The sequence below is a fragment of the Aquarana catesbeiana genome, linkage group LG01, assembly GCF_042186555.1.
Source record: "Aquarana catesbeiana isolate 2022-GZ linkage group LG01, ASM4218655v1, whole genome shotgun sequence".
NCBI classification, from domain to species: domain Eukaryota; kingdom Metazoa; phylum Chordata; class Amphibia; order Anura; family Ranidae; genus Aquarana; species Aquarana catesbeiana.
Genome location: NC_133324.1, coordinates 395,385,060 through 395,405,746, shown reverse-complemented (window position 1 = coordinate 395,405,746; position 20,687 = coordinate 395,385,060). Strand labels below are relative to the sequence as shown.

At 40.0% G+C, this 20,687-nt stretch overlaps 1 protein-coding gene across 2 annotated transcripts in view; it reads right to left on the bottom strand.

Moving 5' to 3' along the window:
• Positions 1 to 20,687, bottom strand: part of TRPM3 (transient receptor potential cation channel subfamily M member 3) — a 579,111-nt gene that overhangs the window by 5,024 nt on the left and 553,400 nt on the right. For both annotated transcript variants that reach the window (XM_073634544.1, XM_073634551.1), the window contains 3 exons: positions 16,618 to 16,768; positions 10,532 to 10,731; positions 2,241 to 2,373 (listed from right to left, as the gene is read on the bottom strand). In XM_073634544.1, the coding sequence (XP_073490645.1) occupies positions 2,241 to 2,373; positions 10,532 to 10,731; positions 16,618 to 16,768 (484 nt within the window). The remainder of the gene's footprint in view (positions 1 to 2,240; positions 2,374 to 10,531; positions 10,732 to 16,617; positions 16,769 to 20,687) is intronic.

The window sequence follows — 20,687 nt, the reverse complement described above, 5'->3', positions numbered from 1 at the left end:
GAAGAAGGTGAATTAAAGGCTCTGATTTATGTAGTTTGATGTAGTACATCTTCTCATAGTTACTCATTCCTTCTATAAGGTATAGCTCAGAAAGAAATGTCAAATTATACATCGCAAATCTATCTATTAACCACTTCAGCCCCGAGCCTCTTTTTTACACTTGATTACAAGCTAAAATCATTTTTTTTTTGCTAGAACCCCCAAACATTATTTATATTTTTTTCTAACACCCTAGATAATAAAATGGCGGTTGTTGCAATACTTTCTGTTACACCGTATTTGCGCAGTACACTTTTTTAATTAAAAAATAAGACAACAGTAAAGTTAGCCCAATTTTTTTCTTATATTGTGAAAGATAATGTTACGCCGAGTAAATTGATACCCAACATGTCACGCTTCACAATTGCGCCCGCTCGTGGAATGGCGACAAACTTTTACCCTTCAAAATCTCCATAGGCAATGTTTAAAAATTTCTTTAGGTTACCAGTTTTAAGATACAGAGGAGGTCTAGGGCTAAAATGATTGCTCTTGCTCTAACAATCGCGATGATACCTCACATGTGTGGTTTGAGAACCGTTTTCATATGCGGGCACTACACACATACGCTTCTGCATGTGAGCTCGTCCGGATGGGGCGCCTTAAAATTTTTTTTTTTTTTAATTTATTTTACTTTACATTTTTCATTTTGACATAAAAAAACTGGGTGACTTTTATTCCTGTTACAAGGAATGTAAACATCCCTTGTAATAGAAAAAAGCATGACAGGACCTCTTAAATATGAGATCTCGGGTCAAAAAGACCTCAGATCTCATATTTACACTAAAATGCAATAAAAAAAAATCTCCTTTAAGAGCTATGGACGGAAGTGACGTTTGATGTCGCTTCTGCCCTCCCATGCCGAGCAAGGGCCATCTTCCCCTCAGTCGGCAGCCAGGCATCCACGGGAGAGGACGCAATCATCTCCGCCGCTACCGTGGGTCTGGTAAATGGCAGAGATGACCAGAGCGCGGCGGGAGGGGGCTGGGCAGGTCTCCCACCACCAATAAAAGCCATCTCATGGCAAGACCACTTTTATCATAAAGAGAAACGCTCGGCGTTCCCGAAAATACCGGGGATTTGGCAGCTAGCTGCTGTCATAACCCCGGTATTTAGCGTCAAGATACTGACGTACGGGTACGTCGTTTTGCGTGAAGTGGTTAAACTGCCCAAAACAAGATAATTTGAAACAGCTAGAAATTTATAAAGTGAAAGAAAAAAATATTTGTAATATTTTTCCTCTGCTACTCTAATCTTCACTCAATTGGAAGGCTATAGCCATTAGACATGTGCAATTAGTTTTGTTACAAATCAAAATTTGAATTAAATGGATGTATCCGAATTTCCAAATCAATAATAGTAATGAATTTGAACTAATCCGAAAAAAAATTATAATGAAATTAATTATCCACATTTTATTATACATTTGAATTTGAAATGGAAACATATTGCAATAACTACAGTAAGGTATAATAGTGAAATAAGATGATGATCCCTACTTAGGCTGCTTTATAGAGTAGAATAGAATATAAAAGAATAGAGTATAATTAAACAGAATAGAATAATATAGAATGGGAAATAAAAAAATATAATATAATAGAGTGGGAAGGCATAGAATAGAATAGAAGGGAATAGAATCTAATAAAACAAAATAGAATAGAAAATAAAAAGGATGGAATAAAACATAAAAAATAGAATGGAAAAGAATAGAATAGAAAAAAATTAGATTAGAATAGAATAAAATAGAAAGAATACAGCCTTCTTTCGAAATTCTAATTTCGAAATTTAAAATTTGGAATGGAATAGAATAGAATCAAATAGAAAGAATATAGCCATCCTCCGAAATTCTAATTTCGAATAGAACCAGCTATTCTTCACAATAAATTCAAATCAATTCGATATTTTCGATTCAAATTAAATTAGAATACTTGGAATCCATTGGAAAAATTGGAATCTGGTCGAAAACGAATAAACGAAACAGAACAAAACTAATTTTGTTACGAATGCAACACAACAAAATTAGTAACCTACCGAATCTATCCAAAATTAAACACATTTTTTTGTTTTACACATGTCTAATGGCCACTGGTATTTGATACATCCGTGTCTGATCTAAATTACTTTTTTCCCTAGCAATTGTGTTGCTTCATGATTATTTGTAATAATTGCTACTGTTAAGATGTGATAGAAAACCACATACTCACCTTTCTGCTGTGACTCTTATTCTTTCATCATTAGAAGAGTTAAACCGGTCATCCTTTTCTCGGAAATACTCTTCTATACACTGTTCTTCAAAATCATGTACTTTTTTTAGTTCATCTTCTGTTATAAATAACTCTGTTGGGGGACAAAGCACAAAGAGTATTATGTTGGTCTGGAGAAATCTTCTGCTATACTGATATTGTCCATTTCATGCTGAACATGTTTCAGATTATACAATATAGTCAATTTGCCAGTGGCGGCCGCTCAGTAGGGGCGCAGGGGCGCCACCCCCCTAATCCATGCGCCCGGCCCCTAATCTACATGCAGCATGTCGGACGCATGGATTTCAATGGTTTTTTTTTTAAGTACGTGATTAGAGCCGGAGGCTCTAATTGGCTTAAAAAAAGGGTGGGTTTGTGGAGCAGAGCACTGCACCCCAAGCCCACCCTGTTGTGTGACATTAGCGAATTAATATTCACTAATGTATTCCTGTTTCTCCTCCCGGCCAATGGGTCTCAGAAACCACTTCCTGATTATTCGGGAGGCGAAACAGGAAGACATTAGTGAATATTATTAATTTGGAGCCCTAAGACCCCATTGGCTGGGAGTCCGAAGACCTAATGGGCCGGGAGGAGAAGCGATGGCAGGGACAAGCAGGAGATGGGGGGGAGCTGCCGCCGTGACCTGGGCTGATGGGGGGCCTGGCAGGACCCTTGGGGGGGTATCGTGTGCAGTGGTGGCATAAGCTACATGGGGGAGAGGGTTAGTGTGGGGTGGTGGGCTGTCTGCCGCCTCCCCCTGGCCGATGAAGCCCCAGCCTCCACTGAAATTTGCTATGTGTTTGACATTTAATATTTAATGTGTATTGTTTTTTATGGCTTGCAACATTATGATGCACACTAAGAACAGGACACAGGAATATGAAACCACAAGACACTTAGGCTCAGTTCACAGATCTTTAATACAAGCGTAAGTATCTTTCAGCCACGTGACTGTAATTTTCAAATCTCTTTGCGCTTTACTGAAAAAATCAATGTCACAGTTGCTACCAACTGAACTGTCAAGTCTTCTAATGGCTGATGCCATTACTGATCACATGTACAGCACCATGGCAACTGCAGGAAATTGGACACTGGCCAACAAGTGCTGTAAGGACGACCCAGTAGGGAGACACAATGCTAGACCTTGCATGCAAGGGTGGCTCCATAGGATGTTGCAAGAGAAAGGAACCACCCTGAAACAGGAAACCTGATGCAGCAGTCATGGCATCAACTTTAAGTTAACCATAGCTCGTATTAAAAAATAAAGAAGCTGCATACTCAGTAAGGGATTAAACCAGTTGTTAAAAGTACCTAAATATAATTTTAGGCCACCATTTCAGAAACTCACCTTGCAGAAGTTATGACATAGAAAAAAGCAACCTTTTGAGTTAGGATAGACAAAGAAATATCTCTAATATTTTCTCTAACAGAATCAGGCTGCGATCCTATAGAGGCACTAGGGAAAGTACAGGTGAATGATGTGAGTGGCACCCTGCAAAAAGGCCTCCACAAAGAAGCGACAACCAAGCAGTCTTTGAAAAATAACCACTGGGCAAGGCTGAGATTTGACCTTTGATGGTACTCAAGGCCTACCGTTGCTCCAGACCAAACTGGAGAAAAGACAGGATTCATTCCATTAAGTACTTTCAGGGATGAAGTAATCAAAAGAAATATTTCTGCTAGATATGATGCCAGACTTTGCATGAATTCCTAGCTTTCAAGAGTGTAGGGATAACTGAATCCAACAGACCGCTGTCTCTCAGGACCTAGGCTTCAAAAGCCAGTACTCAAGGCCTACCGTTGATCCAGACCAAACTGGAGAAAAGACAGGATTCATTCCATTAAGTACTTTCAGGGATGAAGTAATCAAAATAAATATTTCTGCTAGATATGATGCCAGACTTTGCATGAATTCCTAGCTTTCATATGTGTAGGGATAACTGAATCCAACAGACCACTGTCTCTCAGGACCTAGGCTTCAAAAGCCAGCAACTTGAGAAGCAAAATGACAAATTGATCCCTGGGACAGAAGATTTGAAAGATCTTTTGGGTCTGCCAAAAGTCTGGCTAAGTCTGAGTACCATGTCCTCTTGGTCCAGTTTAGTACAATGAGAATCACTGGAATGTCCTCCATCTTGATCCTGTGGAGTAAATGATGAAGGGTTTTTGGAGGAGGGAAGGCATATATCAAGTTGAACTGACTCCGCACCAGTCACCAGAACATCCACCGCAAAGGGTAGAGAATCCCTGGACCTGGAGACAAACCTGGTCAGTTTGTTGTTGAACCTGGAAGCCAAGAGGTCAACATCCCCCACCTGTGGCAGAGGTCTTAAAACACCTTGAAATGAAGGGGGGACCTCCCTCTGGAGTCCAGACATTAAAAACTGGAATGTATACTGCAAACAGAGCTTGGGTGTGAAACTCTGCCCAAGCCAAAATTTTGTTGCCTTCCCTTTGAGCTGCAAAACTTCTGGTTCTACCTTGATGGTTGATGTATGCTACTGCTACTGCATTGTTCCACTGAATGCAGATCAGATGACCTTGTAGTGGTTCAGCCTTGCAGGGACAAGCAAATTGCTTTTAGTTCCAGAATATTGATTGGGAGACAAACATCTTCCGGCTACAAAGTTCCCTGTACCCAGAGGATATATATGGGTCCTCCCCAGCCCAACAGATTAGCATCTTTCCAGACCAATGGAGGTAGGATTTTCCTTTTTTCAGTGCCATACTTGTGCCCTAACATAATAGAGTGAGCCTTCCTGTCCCAGACAGCTATAAAATGCCAGCGCAGGAAGGCTTAAAACGAAAGTAAAGTCCGCTGTAAAATTTTTTTTTAAGGCCCCCCTTGGTGGGTTATGCCATCATGTGCTAGTATGCACAGCATATTAGTGCATTATGGCAGACTTACCTATCATATGGTGTCTTTTAGCGCAGTGCTGGGACTGATCCGGTGGGCCCCCGGCGTTTCACCCGGTCTTCCTTCCGGGTCCTGTGCCTTCGGCCGTTTGAAAGGCCAGGCCGCGATGACGCCACTCCTGTGCATGAGTTACATTGCCGCTGCACGGGTCGAGGAAGATCGGGGCCGTAAATGCTCGCTGAGCTGCGCATGCGTGGCTCAATGAACATGACAGCTAACAGGCAGAAGGATGCATTTGTGGTAGAAGAGACCAATAGGGTGTATCTATGTAAACTGCAAGGATTGTTAAGAACCTTGTTGTTGAGTCCTACTTTGTGTTATTCTGGAAAAATAGCTGTTTGTTTGTCTGTGACCATGTGCCCAGTGAGTTTGTATGGTAGTGGTATCAATCAGCTGCTGCACCTGTAGAGCTCTAATAAGGAAAATTGCAGGGTCTGTATCCCTTTAGACATGATTTCCTTTGGGAATATCTCACCAAAAATGCAATTTTTGTTGCAGGGGATGCACAAAATCTGACTTGTGTCTGTAGTGTAGATATCTGGGAAAATCAGTAAGCCAATCACGCAAGCAGGAAATGACATATCTCATGGGGCGTACTGTACACATCTGTGTGCAGACCACCTCCAGGTTGCCATATTGCATTGCATTTTACAGAGAATTACAGAGATGCAGATTGAAAAGGAAAGTTCATTTTTAATAACATTCAATTACAATTTGACTTGTGTCACAAGTGTATATGCTATATTACTTCTTTTTTTTTTATTTGCAATTTTTTTTTCCTTATAAAAGTGGAGTTATTCTTTAATGCATATGTTGTCCTAATAAATGTTATCATAAGCTTCACGGAAGAGTGAAGACAAGGTCAGAATGACAATTATGTGAGAGATTTTCTCTCACTGTGCCATGTGTGACTCCTGGCACTCAGATCCTGCAGAAACGTAATCCTCTGACATAGAAAAGGGATTCTTCCTGTTTGGAGATTATTCAATTTCCTGATGTATGATGACAAATGATTAAAGCTACTTTCTCTTCTGAATGATCCTCTTATTTTATTACATAGTTTGTCTATTATGCTATAATAATATTACTTTGTTAGGGAGTGCCGACTTGCGGTTCTAAATACTGTAAATGAACAAATTCAAATCTTCAAAAGCTGACTGTATTTTTTAATGGCCCTGCTTGAAAGAATAATATAATGTATGTTAAGTGTGTACACATTTAGGTTCTTATTGTAAAGTCCTGATACTTGATATGGAAATACAGATAATAAATAGATTCCCATAGGTTGACGTGTAAATTGCCATCATCCCTCTAAACATTGAAAATTACCAAATCGCGAGAATGAGATTTTAAAGGCAATTAAAAAAAAGAAGATTATTTAATAAAGAAAATTATATATATAAAAAGTACATGAATTTATTAATACAAAATACGAAGCATAAAAAAACAAAATTCTTTTGGAAACAAACCACAAGAAAAACACAGGTACATGCATAGAAAATATTATACAATTGTAGACAGAGGTGGTAGAATCCTACTACATAGGCATGAACCATACACACGGGTAGCCTAGAAGGTAAGTAGTAGAGAAGTCCTAATTCATGTACTTTTTATATATATAATTTTCTTTATTATATAATTTTCTTTTTTTTAATTGCCTTTAAAATCCCATTCTCGAGGTTTGGTACTTTTCAATGATATGTAAATACATTCCTCGTGACTCAGATATAAATGAAGGAAATAAAAAGGTGATAGCCTCAAAATATGTAAGCAATGGCAACATCCATATTTCTGTTCTGACAGATACCCTTTACTTTTGTCAAAATATAATTTGAATATATTTATTTGTAGCTAACCCATGAACCATGATCACATAATTGGAGCTAATTGGTCTGAAAAAGGCTAATCATTTTATGACCATTTTCACTATAATAAAGTAGTAATTTCATGGAAGGAAGTTCATTTTTAGGTGCCTGGAAATCATCCTTGCCAATACCCCAGAAAGATCCACTTTATGGAACACATTTTTAGTTCACATTGCAAAAATATTCTGGGACAGTGCTTTACAACTCCAGTTGTTGAGTTGTTCTTAAACTTTAAATTCCCAATGGGAAGTGAAAATACTGGTATATTCCTAATCCTCTCTATGAGTTTATTTGAACATACCCCCCCCCCCCCCCCCAAAACATGTTGCGTAAACAGACTACACAGAGTTTTTAATTGCTTGCAAAGTGTGCCTTTGCAAGTCGCCAGCTAAGACCACAAATCCATCTACAACCATTCTCCATAGTTGCTGATGTATGCATGGAGAGAACTGACACATGACTGTCACAGGAACGGCATGGGGTGACTCCACTTTATGCCACATGAGAGGAAAGATAACGGTGTTCAATGGGACAATAACTTGGTCTCAGGGAACAGATTGTAGCAGATATTTTGCTTACTGACTTAGTACTGATAAATTGTTTAAATGCTCAATAGTTTACATTTGCAATGTTTTTTTCAAACATGTGCAAAAAGAAGTGCTGTTTTTAGTACCACAAATAAATCCGGTTTTCAGCATTTGATACGAATAAGGAAATTAAAGGGCCCAAGGCCAAGGGGAGTGACTACTGAGAATTTTACTGCAGCACTGTACAATGACAGGTTAAAATGAATCTCCGTCTGGATAACATTTAGTTTGCTAAAGCATTGTCTGTTTTTTGTTTGTTTGTTTTTTTGGTAAAATACTATTTACACCATGTTATTATTCTTTTTGCATTATCTGCACAAACTCACTTCAGGATTGGCTGCACATCATTGATTTGGAGGAACAGCTTCAAGATAGTGACAACTGTGGAGCATGCCTATATAATGTGTGTCAGCTAGGTTGCTTATTCTCTCCATCAGGTGTGCATGTGACAAGGTGGCAAATCAGGAGCCCAGCTGGGAGACAGCTGTCACACCAGATCAGGAAGTGACAAGGACAAGGACCTTCATGGTTAAATCTCCAGGTAACACGCAGTGGCATCTCCAGCTTTCATATTTAGGGGGGGCACATGGGGGGACAGGGACAAAAGTAGGGGGCAACTATAAAATGCAAATATATATATATATATATATAAAAATATATATCCTGGGGCCCTTTACTACGATCCCACAATGGCCCTTTCACATGTTCTGCAGTGAGCTCCCTTCCTACTGTATTGGGGCCCCCCCAGGGTGACAGAAAACAGGAGATATATGTCACCAGCATACCAAGAAAATATAAGGGTCCAAAGCAGTGGGAGAACTATCAGGGTTGCAAAGGTTGTCTTGCCACCGCGCCCTGGTGTTCTGCCACTGTGGGGTTCCTCAGCCTCCTCTTGCTGTCCTGCCCCTGCTATTGACAGCGCTGGTCTGGCATCTCATGGAATTTACAGACTGGTTCTCCTGTCCTAAGGATGGGAGAAATCAATCTGTTTTTTCAGTAACTGAGAGTCCTGGTGGAGTCCTTCCTGCAACTGGGGATGCTCTCCCTCTTAGACATTGCCTTTTTGTAAAACAAAAAAATGTTTCTTTTTATTGGGGGGCACATGGTGGGGCACAGCATAAAGTTGGGGGGTCAGGGCCCCCTCTGCCCCCCCAGTGACGCCATTGACAACACGCACTTTTTTCCTCTGAAAATAGGGGGAAAATCGCGGGTGTGTGTTATACGCAGACAGCATACCTCGGAGAGGAAGGAGGGGGACGAGTGCCACCGGAAATCACCGGGCCGTCATCTCCTCTCCATTCGGCTCTCCGCTCGGCTCTCCCTCGGCTCTAACTTGGCTCGCACGTCACACACACAGTCCCGCCTCTGCCACCGGCATTGGACCAGTGTTCTATCTATCACAGGAGCTGGTCCAATGCCGATGGTCAGAGGCGGGACTGTGTATGTGACTGCCGACTGAGAGCCGAGTAAACAGATGACGGCTCGGTGATGTCCTATGAGAGATGGTGAGCTGCATTGATGGGGCAGATGGGCGCAGAACTGGCTGCAGATGGGCAGAGAACAGACTGCAGATGGGCACAGAACAGGCTGCAGTTGGGCACAGATCAGGCTGCAGATGGGCACAGATCAGGCTGCAGATGGGCACAGATCAGGCTGCAGCTGGGCACAGGACAGGCTGCAGATGGGCACAGATCAGGCTGCAGATGGGCACAGATCAGGCTGCAGATGGGCACAGAGCAGACTGCAGATGGGCACAGAACAGGCTGCAGATGGCCACAGAACAGGCTGCACTGGAGCTGCAGATGGGCACAGATTAGGCTGCATTGAGGCTGCAGATGGGCATTAATAAGGCTGCATTGATTCTCACTGACCATTATTTTGCTTCAAGGTGGTTTGTTTAAAAAAAAAAATTCCTGAGACTTCCCCCTTAAATTGGGGTGCGTGTGATATGCCGGTGCGTGTTATACGCCAATAAAAATAAATTTCTTAACTGCTTCTGCTCCAGGCCTTTTTTGACACTTTTGTAAAAATTTGTATTTTTTGATAGAAAATTATGCAGGCGTCACCTCATTATAACCACCAAAGGTCCAGTAACGTACAGGTACATCGCTGGTTGTTAAGTGGCTAAAACTGCATATTTAACTAGATTGAAAACACATTTTGAAATCACATTATCATGCTGAGATTTTATTGAGTGGGTTTAGATCTACTTTAAGAACGAGACCAATGATGCTTAACTCTAGTTCTCAAAGACCTACTAGCAATGCATGTTCAGGAGTAAGGGACAAATACGGTATATATTAGTGAAATAACTTGCATAAAATTCTTATCTGTGAGTTTGTGAAGACAAGTGTAAAACATGCACTGGCTGTGAGCCTTCAGGAGTGATTTGGCAGCCAATAATGCAGTGCATGCTAATGTGTAAGATATTTGCAACATACCAGACGTTTGCACATTGCAGTGGATTAGGATAGTGTGAAGGGACTGATAAACAATACCAGGTTATTTGTAACCAAAGGATTTTACATGGTGCAATGTTTGGATGGGAAGGAAAAGGCCTAGGAAAGTAAATAAAACCCTCTGTATATACAATATTGGCACGCTTAATTTTAAAGTTTGAATGTGTATGGCTTTAAATCTATAACATAGCTTGTCACTAGAATCAGCGCCAAAGGCATTGCAAGTTATTGTTCAGGGAAGAGGGGGATGATTGTAAAAAACTCTACTGGGCATACTTTTATGTCAGTGTTACATTGATCAAGAGTTTCTTTTAGTCACTTATTTTGACATGTTTTTGCTGCAGTTATACAGGATGAATGCATTCCCGTATAGTGCTATGTACTTATACAAAATACATATTTTTTTTTATAGTGCAAGCCTTACTTAATCCATAGTCTCTTTCTTCTTGATCACTTTCATGCTTTCTCCAGCGACAGCACAGGTGCTTACATATCATAGTGAAATGGCTAAAAATAATCAAAGGAGGAGGCAAGACAGGCCTTTCATGAAATGTCATTATCAACTGGTATCTCTGGAACTTCCAAACTTGGTTTGATATGGACTTGACTTCAAAGAACGTGTTGCTGGAAAGAAAAATACCAGAATCAACTGAAATGATTACTCAAGGCCAAGTGAACAAAAAACTATTGGGACATTTACAACTGTTTTCAGAGATTGATTATAAACTTATTTTAAAGTGCAAAAGAGAATGGCAGAATAAATGAACACCTAACAACAAATCCAATTTATTTTTAAGGAAGTTATACATAGACAAGAATGATTGCTTGCTGTGGGCTGCTGCGCTTTGCATTTTTACTGCTTTTTCAACAAGGCTGTTACTATTCATTTGTCTCTCTTGTTCCAGGGCATGTGTGGATAAAGCAAACCACCAACCCCAAATGTTTTCTTTTTCATATTGGATAGAGTAACTTATAACTTCTGTCTTGGTTTTATTGCTTTTTGAGGAATTGTTGAGGAGACCCCCCCACTTCCTGTTCTGGCTACAATGTAATCACCAAACAGGAAGTAAGGGAAAATCTGCAATGGACGCACAGCAATCAAAAGCTAACATAAATTCTAGCCCTCCCCAATCTACTAAAATGTATTTTTTTTTATTGCTGTCTCTGTCACTTATGGAAATTTCCCTTATTTCCTGCCTTGGTGACAACATTGCAATCAGGACAAGAAATGAGGGTAAATCTCCCAAACAGAGTCTTAAACAGCAGTAAAACCCCAGCACATGTCTTAAAGGAGTTGTAAAGTCTCATGTTTTTTCATCTTAATGCATTCTATGAAATAAGGTGAAAAACCTTCTGTGCTGCAGCGCAACCCCCCCCCCCCCCCCTCAGAGCCCCCCTTATTGTTACCTGAACCCGATCGTTCCAGCGACGAGCACGAGCCCAGCAGCTTTAGCCACTGTCTCTGGTCCACAATGGATAGATTGACAGCAGCGGGAGCCATCGGCTCCCGCTGCTGTCAATCAAATCTAGTGACATGGGAGACGGGAGCGGGGCCAAGCCCTGCTGTCTGTGTCAATGGACGCATACATTTCCTGTATACTTGTTCTGTTCAGTAACCCGGAAAGCACTAAAACCAAAGACAGCCATGTGATCAGAATTAACAGAATTGGCAAGCAATGGCAGCTTGTAGATTTTTTTATGACAAGGCCCATGTATAAATACTCATATCCCTCCATAAAGGATCAGATAAACAAAACAAAAAAAACAGCACTGTTCTCATTATGCAATGGGATTCTCCTCTATGGTTTACTGTATAGCAAGTGCAAATCACAGGAGCATTGTCATAACTGCAAACATACAATTTTGTTGCCTATGCACAATCAATGCACCAGCATCTATGCATACGTTTTAATAAATCATGCAAAAGAAATTCAAGTTGTTTTTATTTCTTTCAATATTTGTCTTTTTAAGACAATGTCCTACCTTCCCATTGGAATAGATTTCTTTAATGTGTACACTAATCATGAGTTATTTCAATAAATCAACCCAAAGAAAAACAGCCGGGCTGCTCTGTCCTTTTTTCCCACCAATAGAACTTTTGGAGGTAGCTGATTACTACTGTTCTTTTTCCTTATTTTTTGCAATATAAACAAAAAAAACCCGACAATTTTGAAAAAAAACAAACAATATTTTTTACTTTCTGCTATAAAACACATCCAATACAAAAATGTAAAACATCTTATTTCTTGATTAATTTAGGCCAATATGTATTCTGTGACATGTTTTTGGTAAAAAAAAAAAAAACAAACAAAAACATTAAGCGTTTATTGATTGGTTTGCGCAAAAGTACACTGGAATTTTTATTTATTTATTTATTTTTTACTAGTAATGGCAGCGATCAGCGACTTATAGGGGGACCGCGATATAGTCGCAGACATTCGTACACTAACTGACACTTTTGACACTTCTTGGAAACCAGTGACACTAATACAGTGATCAGTGCTAGTCAGTACTGTCAGTACTGACAGTCAGTACTGTCACTGTACTGACACTGGCTGGGAAGGGGTTAAACATCTAGGGCAATTCATGGATTAAACGTGTGCCTAGACAGTGTTTTGGTGTACTGTGTGAGGTGCTTTTACTAAGGCGAGTAATGTATCCCCTGCTTTGTGAGGAAAGAAAATTCATTACTTCCCGGCTGACAGGATAGGGCTCGTTTACATAGGCATATGTAAATTCATGATGATCGGCAGGTGTCGGCGATAATCCATTGGCCGGGACCCACTGATCGACATCTGCTGTGTTTAATCACAGCACGGCCATGTCGCCAGTGGTGCGTGCGCGCCCCCTACCCAGAAGTGCCAGATCACTTACATAGTACGTGAACTGCCGCAGCAGAGCCGCCTTGCCACCATATATCTATGTTATACAATCGGCAAGCGGTTAACATTTGAAAGCAACAGTTTAAAGAAGTTTGCATTAAGTTTGTAAAGTTATTGTACATAGGAGAACTAACGATTATGTAATAAAATTAAATAAAAATATATATTTTTTACAAACTACTAGACCATGTTCAGCACTTGCTGGATAGGATGGTAAAATTGGTGGGAGGACTAAGAATTTACACCAAAGCTCTAAGATGTTATACAACTGATGCTGAAAATGCTGGTCAGCTGCCGAGTAGCTAGCTTGAGAATTAAGGTTAAAAATTAAAACTGCTGCTCTTCTCTGGCAACTTCTATTCACAGCACTGATCTCTAGCAATGTGCTGACTACATTATTAGCCCCCCTGCTGCCTGTTCTTGATTTAGACATACTTTTTTATTAGGATAAATTATACTATTGTCCCAACTGACATTTTCAGGTGTTACAGAGAGAGTTTTTTTTTTTTTTTTGAAAGAGGGGAGGCATCAACATTTAGCTATTGGGTCCCATGAATTGTAGTTAAGCTTCTGGAACCAACAACACATTTTACAAGAAATATGCTACAACATTTTTTTAAATTACTTCCTTTTTATTGAATTAAATATTACAAAATTTAAAACACGCACAGCATCATGGAGTAGCATGTAACACGTAGTGACACATAATACAGAGAAGAATTATTAATATTTTTTATTTCCTTTCCCACTCCACCCCCTCCCCCCCACTACTCCCAGCACTCAACCACACAACATCAAAGCATTAATTATGCAAGTTTAAGAATCTATTGGGTATCAAAAAAGTAGGGAAAGATAGAGAGAAGACCCACTCTGTGGGCAAGGAGAAGGTGCAGGAAAGAGGTCTCAGACAACAGAAAGGTGGAAGGGGCGGGAATATAATGAGGAGCCGGAGGTGAGTTCTCCCCAGCTCCCCACATCCCCTTATAAGGGACATCCCATCCCCTCCAACCAAGGCCTCCACAGTCTCACAAACTTTCTGAGGTTATTTTGCCTGATGTACACCACTCTCTCACTCCAAACCATTGAATTAATAGACTCAATCCAGTTATTCACAGTTGGGGGGGACTGTGCCTGCCATTTCTGTGCTATTAGTCTCCTCGCTTGGAACATACATCTCAGTACTGCTACCGTAGTATCGAGTGTATCTCTAGCTTTCTCCAAGCTCCCTAGTAGACATGTCTTGGCCACAGGTTTCAAAGTAGTCCCAAAAATTTGATTTATCTTGTCAACTATCTCCGCCCGATATCTATAAAGCTTTGGACACTTCCATACCATGTGAATAAGATCGCCTGGCATCTTACACCTGGGACACTCATCATTTGTTTTCCATTCAAGTTTAAAATTTTTTTTGGGGGTATGGTAGACTCTATGGATTAAAAACAGGTGGGAGACTTTCTGCGAAGGGGAAATCGAGACCAGGGCTCCTTGTTCTAAAATCTTATCCCATTGTTCCATAGTTATTTTCCCTATGTCTCTCTCCCACCCTGCTCTACTCTTGAAGGGTCCCACTCCACTCATAATTCTATCAACTTTTGAAAACCATTATGTCCCAAACTCTTTATACAAACTCTATACCCCTAAATAAACCTTAAAAACTATTTATAGCAGAGAAATGTACAAAAGAAAAACAATAAAAGTAGAACTGTAGCCAGATTACGAACATTCTAATACTTATATATAACAGTTACTTTAAAATAAGCCCTCACTGACCTCTGTAGTTGCAGGCACCTCAGAGTAATGTATCCTCAAAGTTCTTAAAATAAAAACTTTCACTTTTGTTTTCTATCCCTAAATCATTTGGTTCCCTCCTGGCAGAAATTAGTAATCTAAACACAGAGCAGATGCAAAGGTAGAGGGTGACACCAAAGTGATGAGTCCCCACTTGAAGGAAGAAGTTCATTTTCTCTGAACTCTAACTACTACAGAGCAATGTTATCATTTTATTTTTCGAAAATGATAAAATTAGCATTTTTTTTGCTAGAAAATTACTTTAGACCTCCAGGTATATATTTTCTTCAGAGGCTCTGTATAATCAAATGGTGGCAGTGGCAATAAAATTTAGTGCACACAAGCACGACAAAAAACCCAGTTTTTTGACAAAATATAATAGATGGGGTTGCATTGAGAAATACAGTAGGTACCAAACATGTCAAACCTTTAAATTGTGTGCACCCGTAAAATGGTGAAAGGCTGCAGTACCCAAAATTGTCCATGTGTGATGCTTTAAAAGCTTGCATAGGTTAGCAGTTTAGAGTTACCCATGGGTAATGGCCCTAGAATTATTGCTCTCACTCCGACATCTGCAACGATACCTCATGTGTGGCTCAATTGTTGTTTACATACATGTGCCCTAGGCAGGGGCAGGTGTGAATGCAGGTTGATGGGGGTTGCAATTTTTAAACAATTATTTGTTTATTTATGTATTTATTTAACTATATAAAAATCACAAGAGAATTAACAATCCACCTACAGTATTTAATAGTGCTGGCAAGTGACAGGTCCTTTATGGAGACATCAATGGTCTAATAGACCCCAAGGGGAGATTTTGGTGCAGCTGTGCATGGTGGCCAATCAGATTCTAACTTCAGCTTCCTAAATTAAGCTTTGGTAATGAAACCTGTTGGTTTCTGTGCAGAGCTCCACCTGATTTTGCACACTCCAGTTTTAGAAAATCCCCCTAATGTCTTCCCTGCTCTCCACTGCAGCAGTCAATTATGCACACGTTGTCCCTAATTAGCTGGTTCCCTAGCTAAAGCAGCCTGGAAATGACAGCTCTGAACCCAGAAGTGACAAAATGATCACTACTTCCTGGTTCATCAGTCACAGAGAAAATCAAGGAATGTACATTGTGTGCCCTGAGCTCGGCCTGTTCTTCATCCTGAAACCATTTATTGCAGTCCTGGGCTGCTCGGAGGGACGAAAGATCCTGGGACTCACCATAGGTGGTGGTGGTGGGGGTGTAGACAAGGGGTTAATCAAAGAACAATTGTTTGTAAGTACCTAGATTAGTGAGGGCTCATTTTTTTTTTTTACATTTACTGCTTGCTAAGAATGTGTAAATAGCTGAATATTCTTAGCCTGGCCACAGTTCTGTTTTCAGTATTAACACTTTTGAGGTTGTAAAGATATTTAAATTATGAGCAAACTTTGGTACTATATAAAAGAAAAGGATTCATCTGCACTTATGGGTATGACTCCCATTATATTAAAGTTCAGAAGTTTACTGATATATATGTAATGTAATGTTAACTTTGATATGATAAAAGCAGAAAATAACACATTGGTACTAATTTATCAATGGGAATTAATCATATACAAGTTAATCATTATTTTAATGCAGATTAGAAAACTAAAGCAGTGGTATGAATTCTAGCTATAACACTAGTGACTTTCTTTATCTCCTATATGTTACTGCTGACCCCATTGTGGAAATGCTTTCAGAAATGTATGGTTTAGGCACATTTTGTTAGAAATATTACTGTATTTCACTGGGACTTCATCATGTGTTTGCATCCACTGCCACTTTTACTAATAGTTTAGATTTTAGCACATAAAGTGGCAAACTTACTTGAACACAGCTATCAGGAGGTTCACCAAAAGAATATTAGCAACTAAGAGGTAACAGGCCATGATTGCAGGGACAATCCATGCTCCAGTCTTGCACGGGGGATGCTGCACTATTTTGCCATCTTCTGTTGTCTCATTGTATCCACAGGGTGCTAGAAAAAAAGTATAGATTCATATCAGAAAACACATTTCTGGGGTAGAAAGTTCCAACTTCATAGCAAGACTCTCATTCTTTATTCATGCAGAATGGTCACTTCAGAAAAATAATAGCCATTGCTGTCTGTCTAATGGAATGTATGCCAAAGGCAACAAATAAATTATGTTTTTTCCAGTAGATAGCAACGTGTTCCACTCTACCCTTAACAAGCCTTCATGCTCACGTGCTGCCTTTTTATTTTCTTTTATTCTAGACATCTATGTTACCTTAGTATGATCTTTTATGAATACATTATAATATTCACACCTTTAGGCCCTATTCACACTTGCAAATGGGGCTATATGCGATCATATTAGGGAACCCCAGTGGGGGTCTCTGGCAATTATCTGCGGGAACGATTACCTGCTAGTGATTGACCCTGGATGCAGACTGTCTCAGCAGTCACATGTTAGCCTAGGAAGTGCCCCTCTTTCCACAGTAGAGTCGGTTGCAGAGAGCAGCTATGTGTGTGAAGAGAAATATGAGGGGTGTGTGTGCTGGCCTGCCTGGCTCAAGGACAAGCATTTGATCCAGCCTAATGTTTGGGACAATGTCTGGTACTGGCAGAGATAGTGCTACAATTGGCAGAAAGCATGTACAGTTGAAGGTGGACAAATAAAAATCTGGGAAGCTAAATTGCATTTGTCTGTGGGGTTCAGGCTTAAGGCCTAAATGAGCAGTGAAGTCTTGCAGTGTGGGTGCAGCCCCACTGCAAGGGTTAATTTTCAAATTTCCCAGAATTGGGCTTTAATTGTCTTCAATTATTTTCAGCAGACACACACTTCTGGCCTCACAAAGAGCCTTCCTCTGCTTATGACTTGGAAGTCATTCTACCACACTAAACCACCTACTTTTCCTAATATCGCAACATTTCTCATTCCCTTTCTGTATTCTCACATGAATATCACCCATATCTCTTTCATTTTGGGTAAATATTGCTGGGATTCATTTCTGTTTCATGCTACTGCAGAAAGGGGTTTTAGTTAAAAACTGTGAATTGTGTAACCAACAGTCATAGTAAAAAGTCATGAATGAAATATAGCTGTCTGTGAAATCATTTCTTTTATTGGAGTGCTTCAATGTGATGTATCTCTGGAGTGAAATTTTTGTTCCTTCGGTAATTTATTGTTCCTTAAAATGCTATATAAATGGTTGATTCATTATTAGACATGAACATAAAATGCACAAATACATATAGTTACCCTTCTGGAATGTTATGCTTTTCTCTAACAAAAATTCTTTCTAACCAAGTGATTATTTAGTAACTGGAAATTGTATCTCTTTGAAGGCAAGTTCACATATGTAGTAGTTGACTTTGGTCATTATACCATCTATTTAACAGCAATGTATATTATTCATGTCATTTTGCAGTATATGATATAATATACTGTGTATACAGTATATATGTACAATTTCTCGGTAAAGCACACCAGTGAAAAAAAAAATTAGGGTCTGGCTACTAAAGTAAATCCAATAGCATATAAATGATAACAATTTTGGAATTTCTTATTTTTATGAAAAAGTAAATTGTTAAAATGTTTGCATGACATTTTTCACTTCTTAAATATCACTTTAATTCGCTTAGGTGTTAACTATTTCAGAAGGAAACACTAGAGCACACAGAATCACTGCTGAAAGTAATGTTCTTCTCAGCTTCGTAATCAAGAGATTAGAATTACGTGGGGGCTTAATAAAGACTAACTTTTCAATGTAATCTTGCTGTCAAAATCACATGCCTTTCTGCCCAACAATTGGGAATATTTATTTTCGCTGCCCATCCATGAGTGTACACCATTAACAGTCTCTGCACTTTCCACATTTCCTTGTGTGGGACTAACAACTTTTGGATTTCAAAACACTTACCAAAATCTTTTTTTTTTTTTTGGATAATCTTTTTTTTTTAGCCTACCTGCCTGGCCCATGATTTATGGTCCATAAAGCTTCCCTTATTCTTATTATTCTGTATTGTCTATCTAACATCCTCATTACACGGAATACCCATTATGTTTTGCTGTAGGGCAGCCACATCAGAAAATTATCTTTCTTTATCGTACATCACGAGCCACAGATCCACAGTAATAACTGAATGGGTTATATAGGCCACCTTTAGGTGATGGACACTGGCACACCCTAGACAGGAAGTTTAACTCTCTATATAACCCCTCCCCTTACCAGGAGTACCTCAGTTTTTTCACCAGTGTCTAAGGTGTTGGTCACGATTAAAGATGTGCTGTGCTGAGCTCCACTGGAGTAATCCTTGCTGGGGCAAGCCATGCAGCCGGATCCATTCAAAGTGTCTTTTCAGGATTAATTGAATGTTACCTGGGCCTCGTGTCAGAAGAAACAAGGTTTAGCCTGTAACGCTTCTCTTTTTAGAGAGCTGGACCCTGGGATCCAGTGCTTTGGTTTTTTCAGCCGTATTTCCTGGCAGGGTGCTATACGGGTCCAAGGGTGTGGAATCCCCGATAAAAAGGGGCCCCGATTCTTGAAGGTTTTCTAACGGAGCCCACCATGAGGCATGAAGATTGTTTTTTTTCCAGAACCATGTACTACGGAAGAAAAGTCACTACATTCTTTGGATGTAGTGACAGAAGACAAAATCAATTTGGAGGTGACTGCTCAGATTCGGAAAACGGATGTTTTGTTTGTGTTGGCTGAAGGTCCTAAAAAAGGACAGGCATCGTTAAAATCTACTATTTCTAAGTGGATTCGGCGAGTAATTATTCAAGCTTATGTTTAAAGAGGAAAGTTCCACCTTTTCAAATCAAAGCGCACTCCACCAGGGCTGTTATTTCTTCGTGGGCAGTGCATCACCAAGCCACCATTGCTGAAATCTGCAAGGCCGAAACTTGGTCTTCAGTCCATACATTCATCAGATTCTATCAGGTGAATGTAAGAAGGCATGAGGATATCGCCTTTGGGCACAGTGTGCTGCAGGCAGCAGTATAGGTCCTCATGTCCGATGGCACCCTACTTTTTGTTTGTGTCCCCCTCCCCTCAGATAGCATTGCTCTGGTACATCCCATACAGTTATTACTGTGACTCTGTGTCCCATGATGTAGAAAAAATAATTTTTTTACAGCTTACCTGTAAAATCCTTTTCTTGGAGTACATCACGGGACACAGAGGTCCCTCCCCTCTTCTGTTACACGTATATTGCTTTGCTACAAAACTGAGGTACTCCCGGTAAGGAGTTATATAGGGAGTTAAACTTCCTGTCTAGGGTGTGCCAGTGTCCATCACCTAAAGGTGGCCTATATAACCATACAGTTATTACTTTGGCTCTGTGTCCCGTGATGTACTCCAAGAAAAGGATTTTGCAGATAAGCTGTTATAAAAATCCTATTTCTTTTCTCTTTAAATCTTATTTTAGTTGTCTTTAAAGCTTACTATGACAACTCTTCAATGCGGTGCTGCAGCACAGTTAGGCTGCTGACCTTAATTTTCTCTACTGCAATTAAGAAAAACAGCTATGTTATCTCCCGACCATCAGATTGTGATTAGTGATGGAGCAAAACCAAATGAATAAGGTCATCTTATTTTGTTAACATGTCATTTCCAAGTGCATGTGAATGCAGGGCATCTCATTGGCTCCAACTGCCAACCCTTCTGCTCCCCAGTACAGTGCACTCAAGATAAATTCACAGCCCAGCGCTCCAGTGAGCACAGGGGGGAGGGGGGGTTAGAGCTGTGAGCTGCTGACTGACACTTACTAGCTCTCTGCTCAAGGAGCTCTGAAAACCGAGCGATCTGCAGTGTTTGATCACTCAGTTCTCAGTATTAGAGCATAGGGGGACAGATGCAACATCCACCTAGGTAAGTATGATAAAAGAAAAAAAAAAGATCCCCATACTTCTCATTTAAAGGCTAAGTTC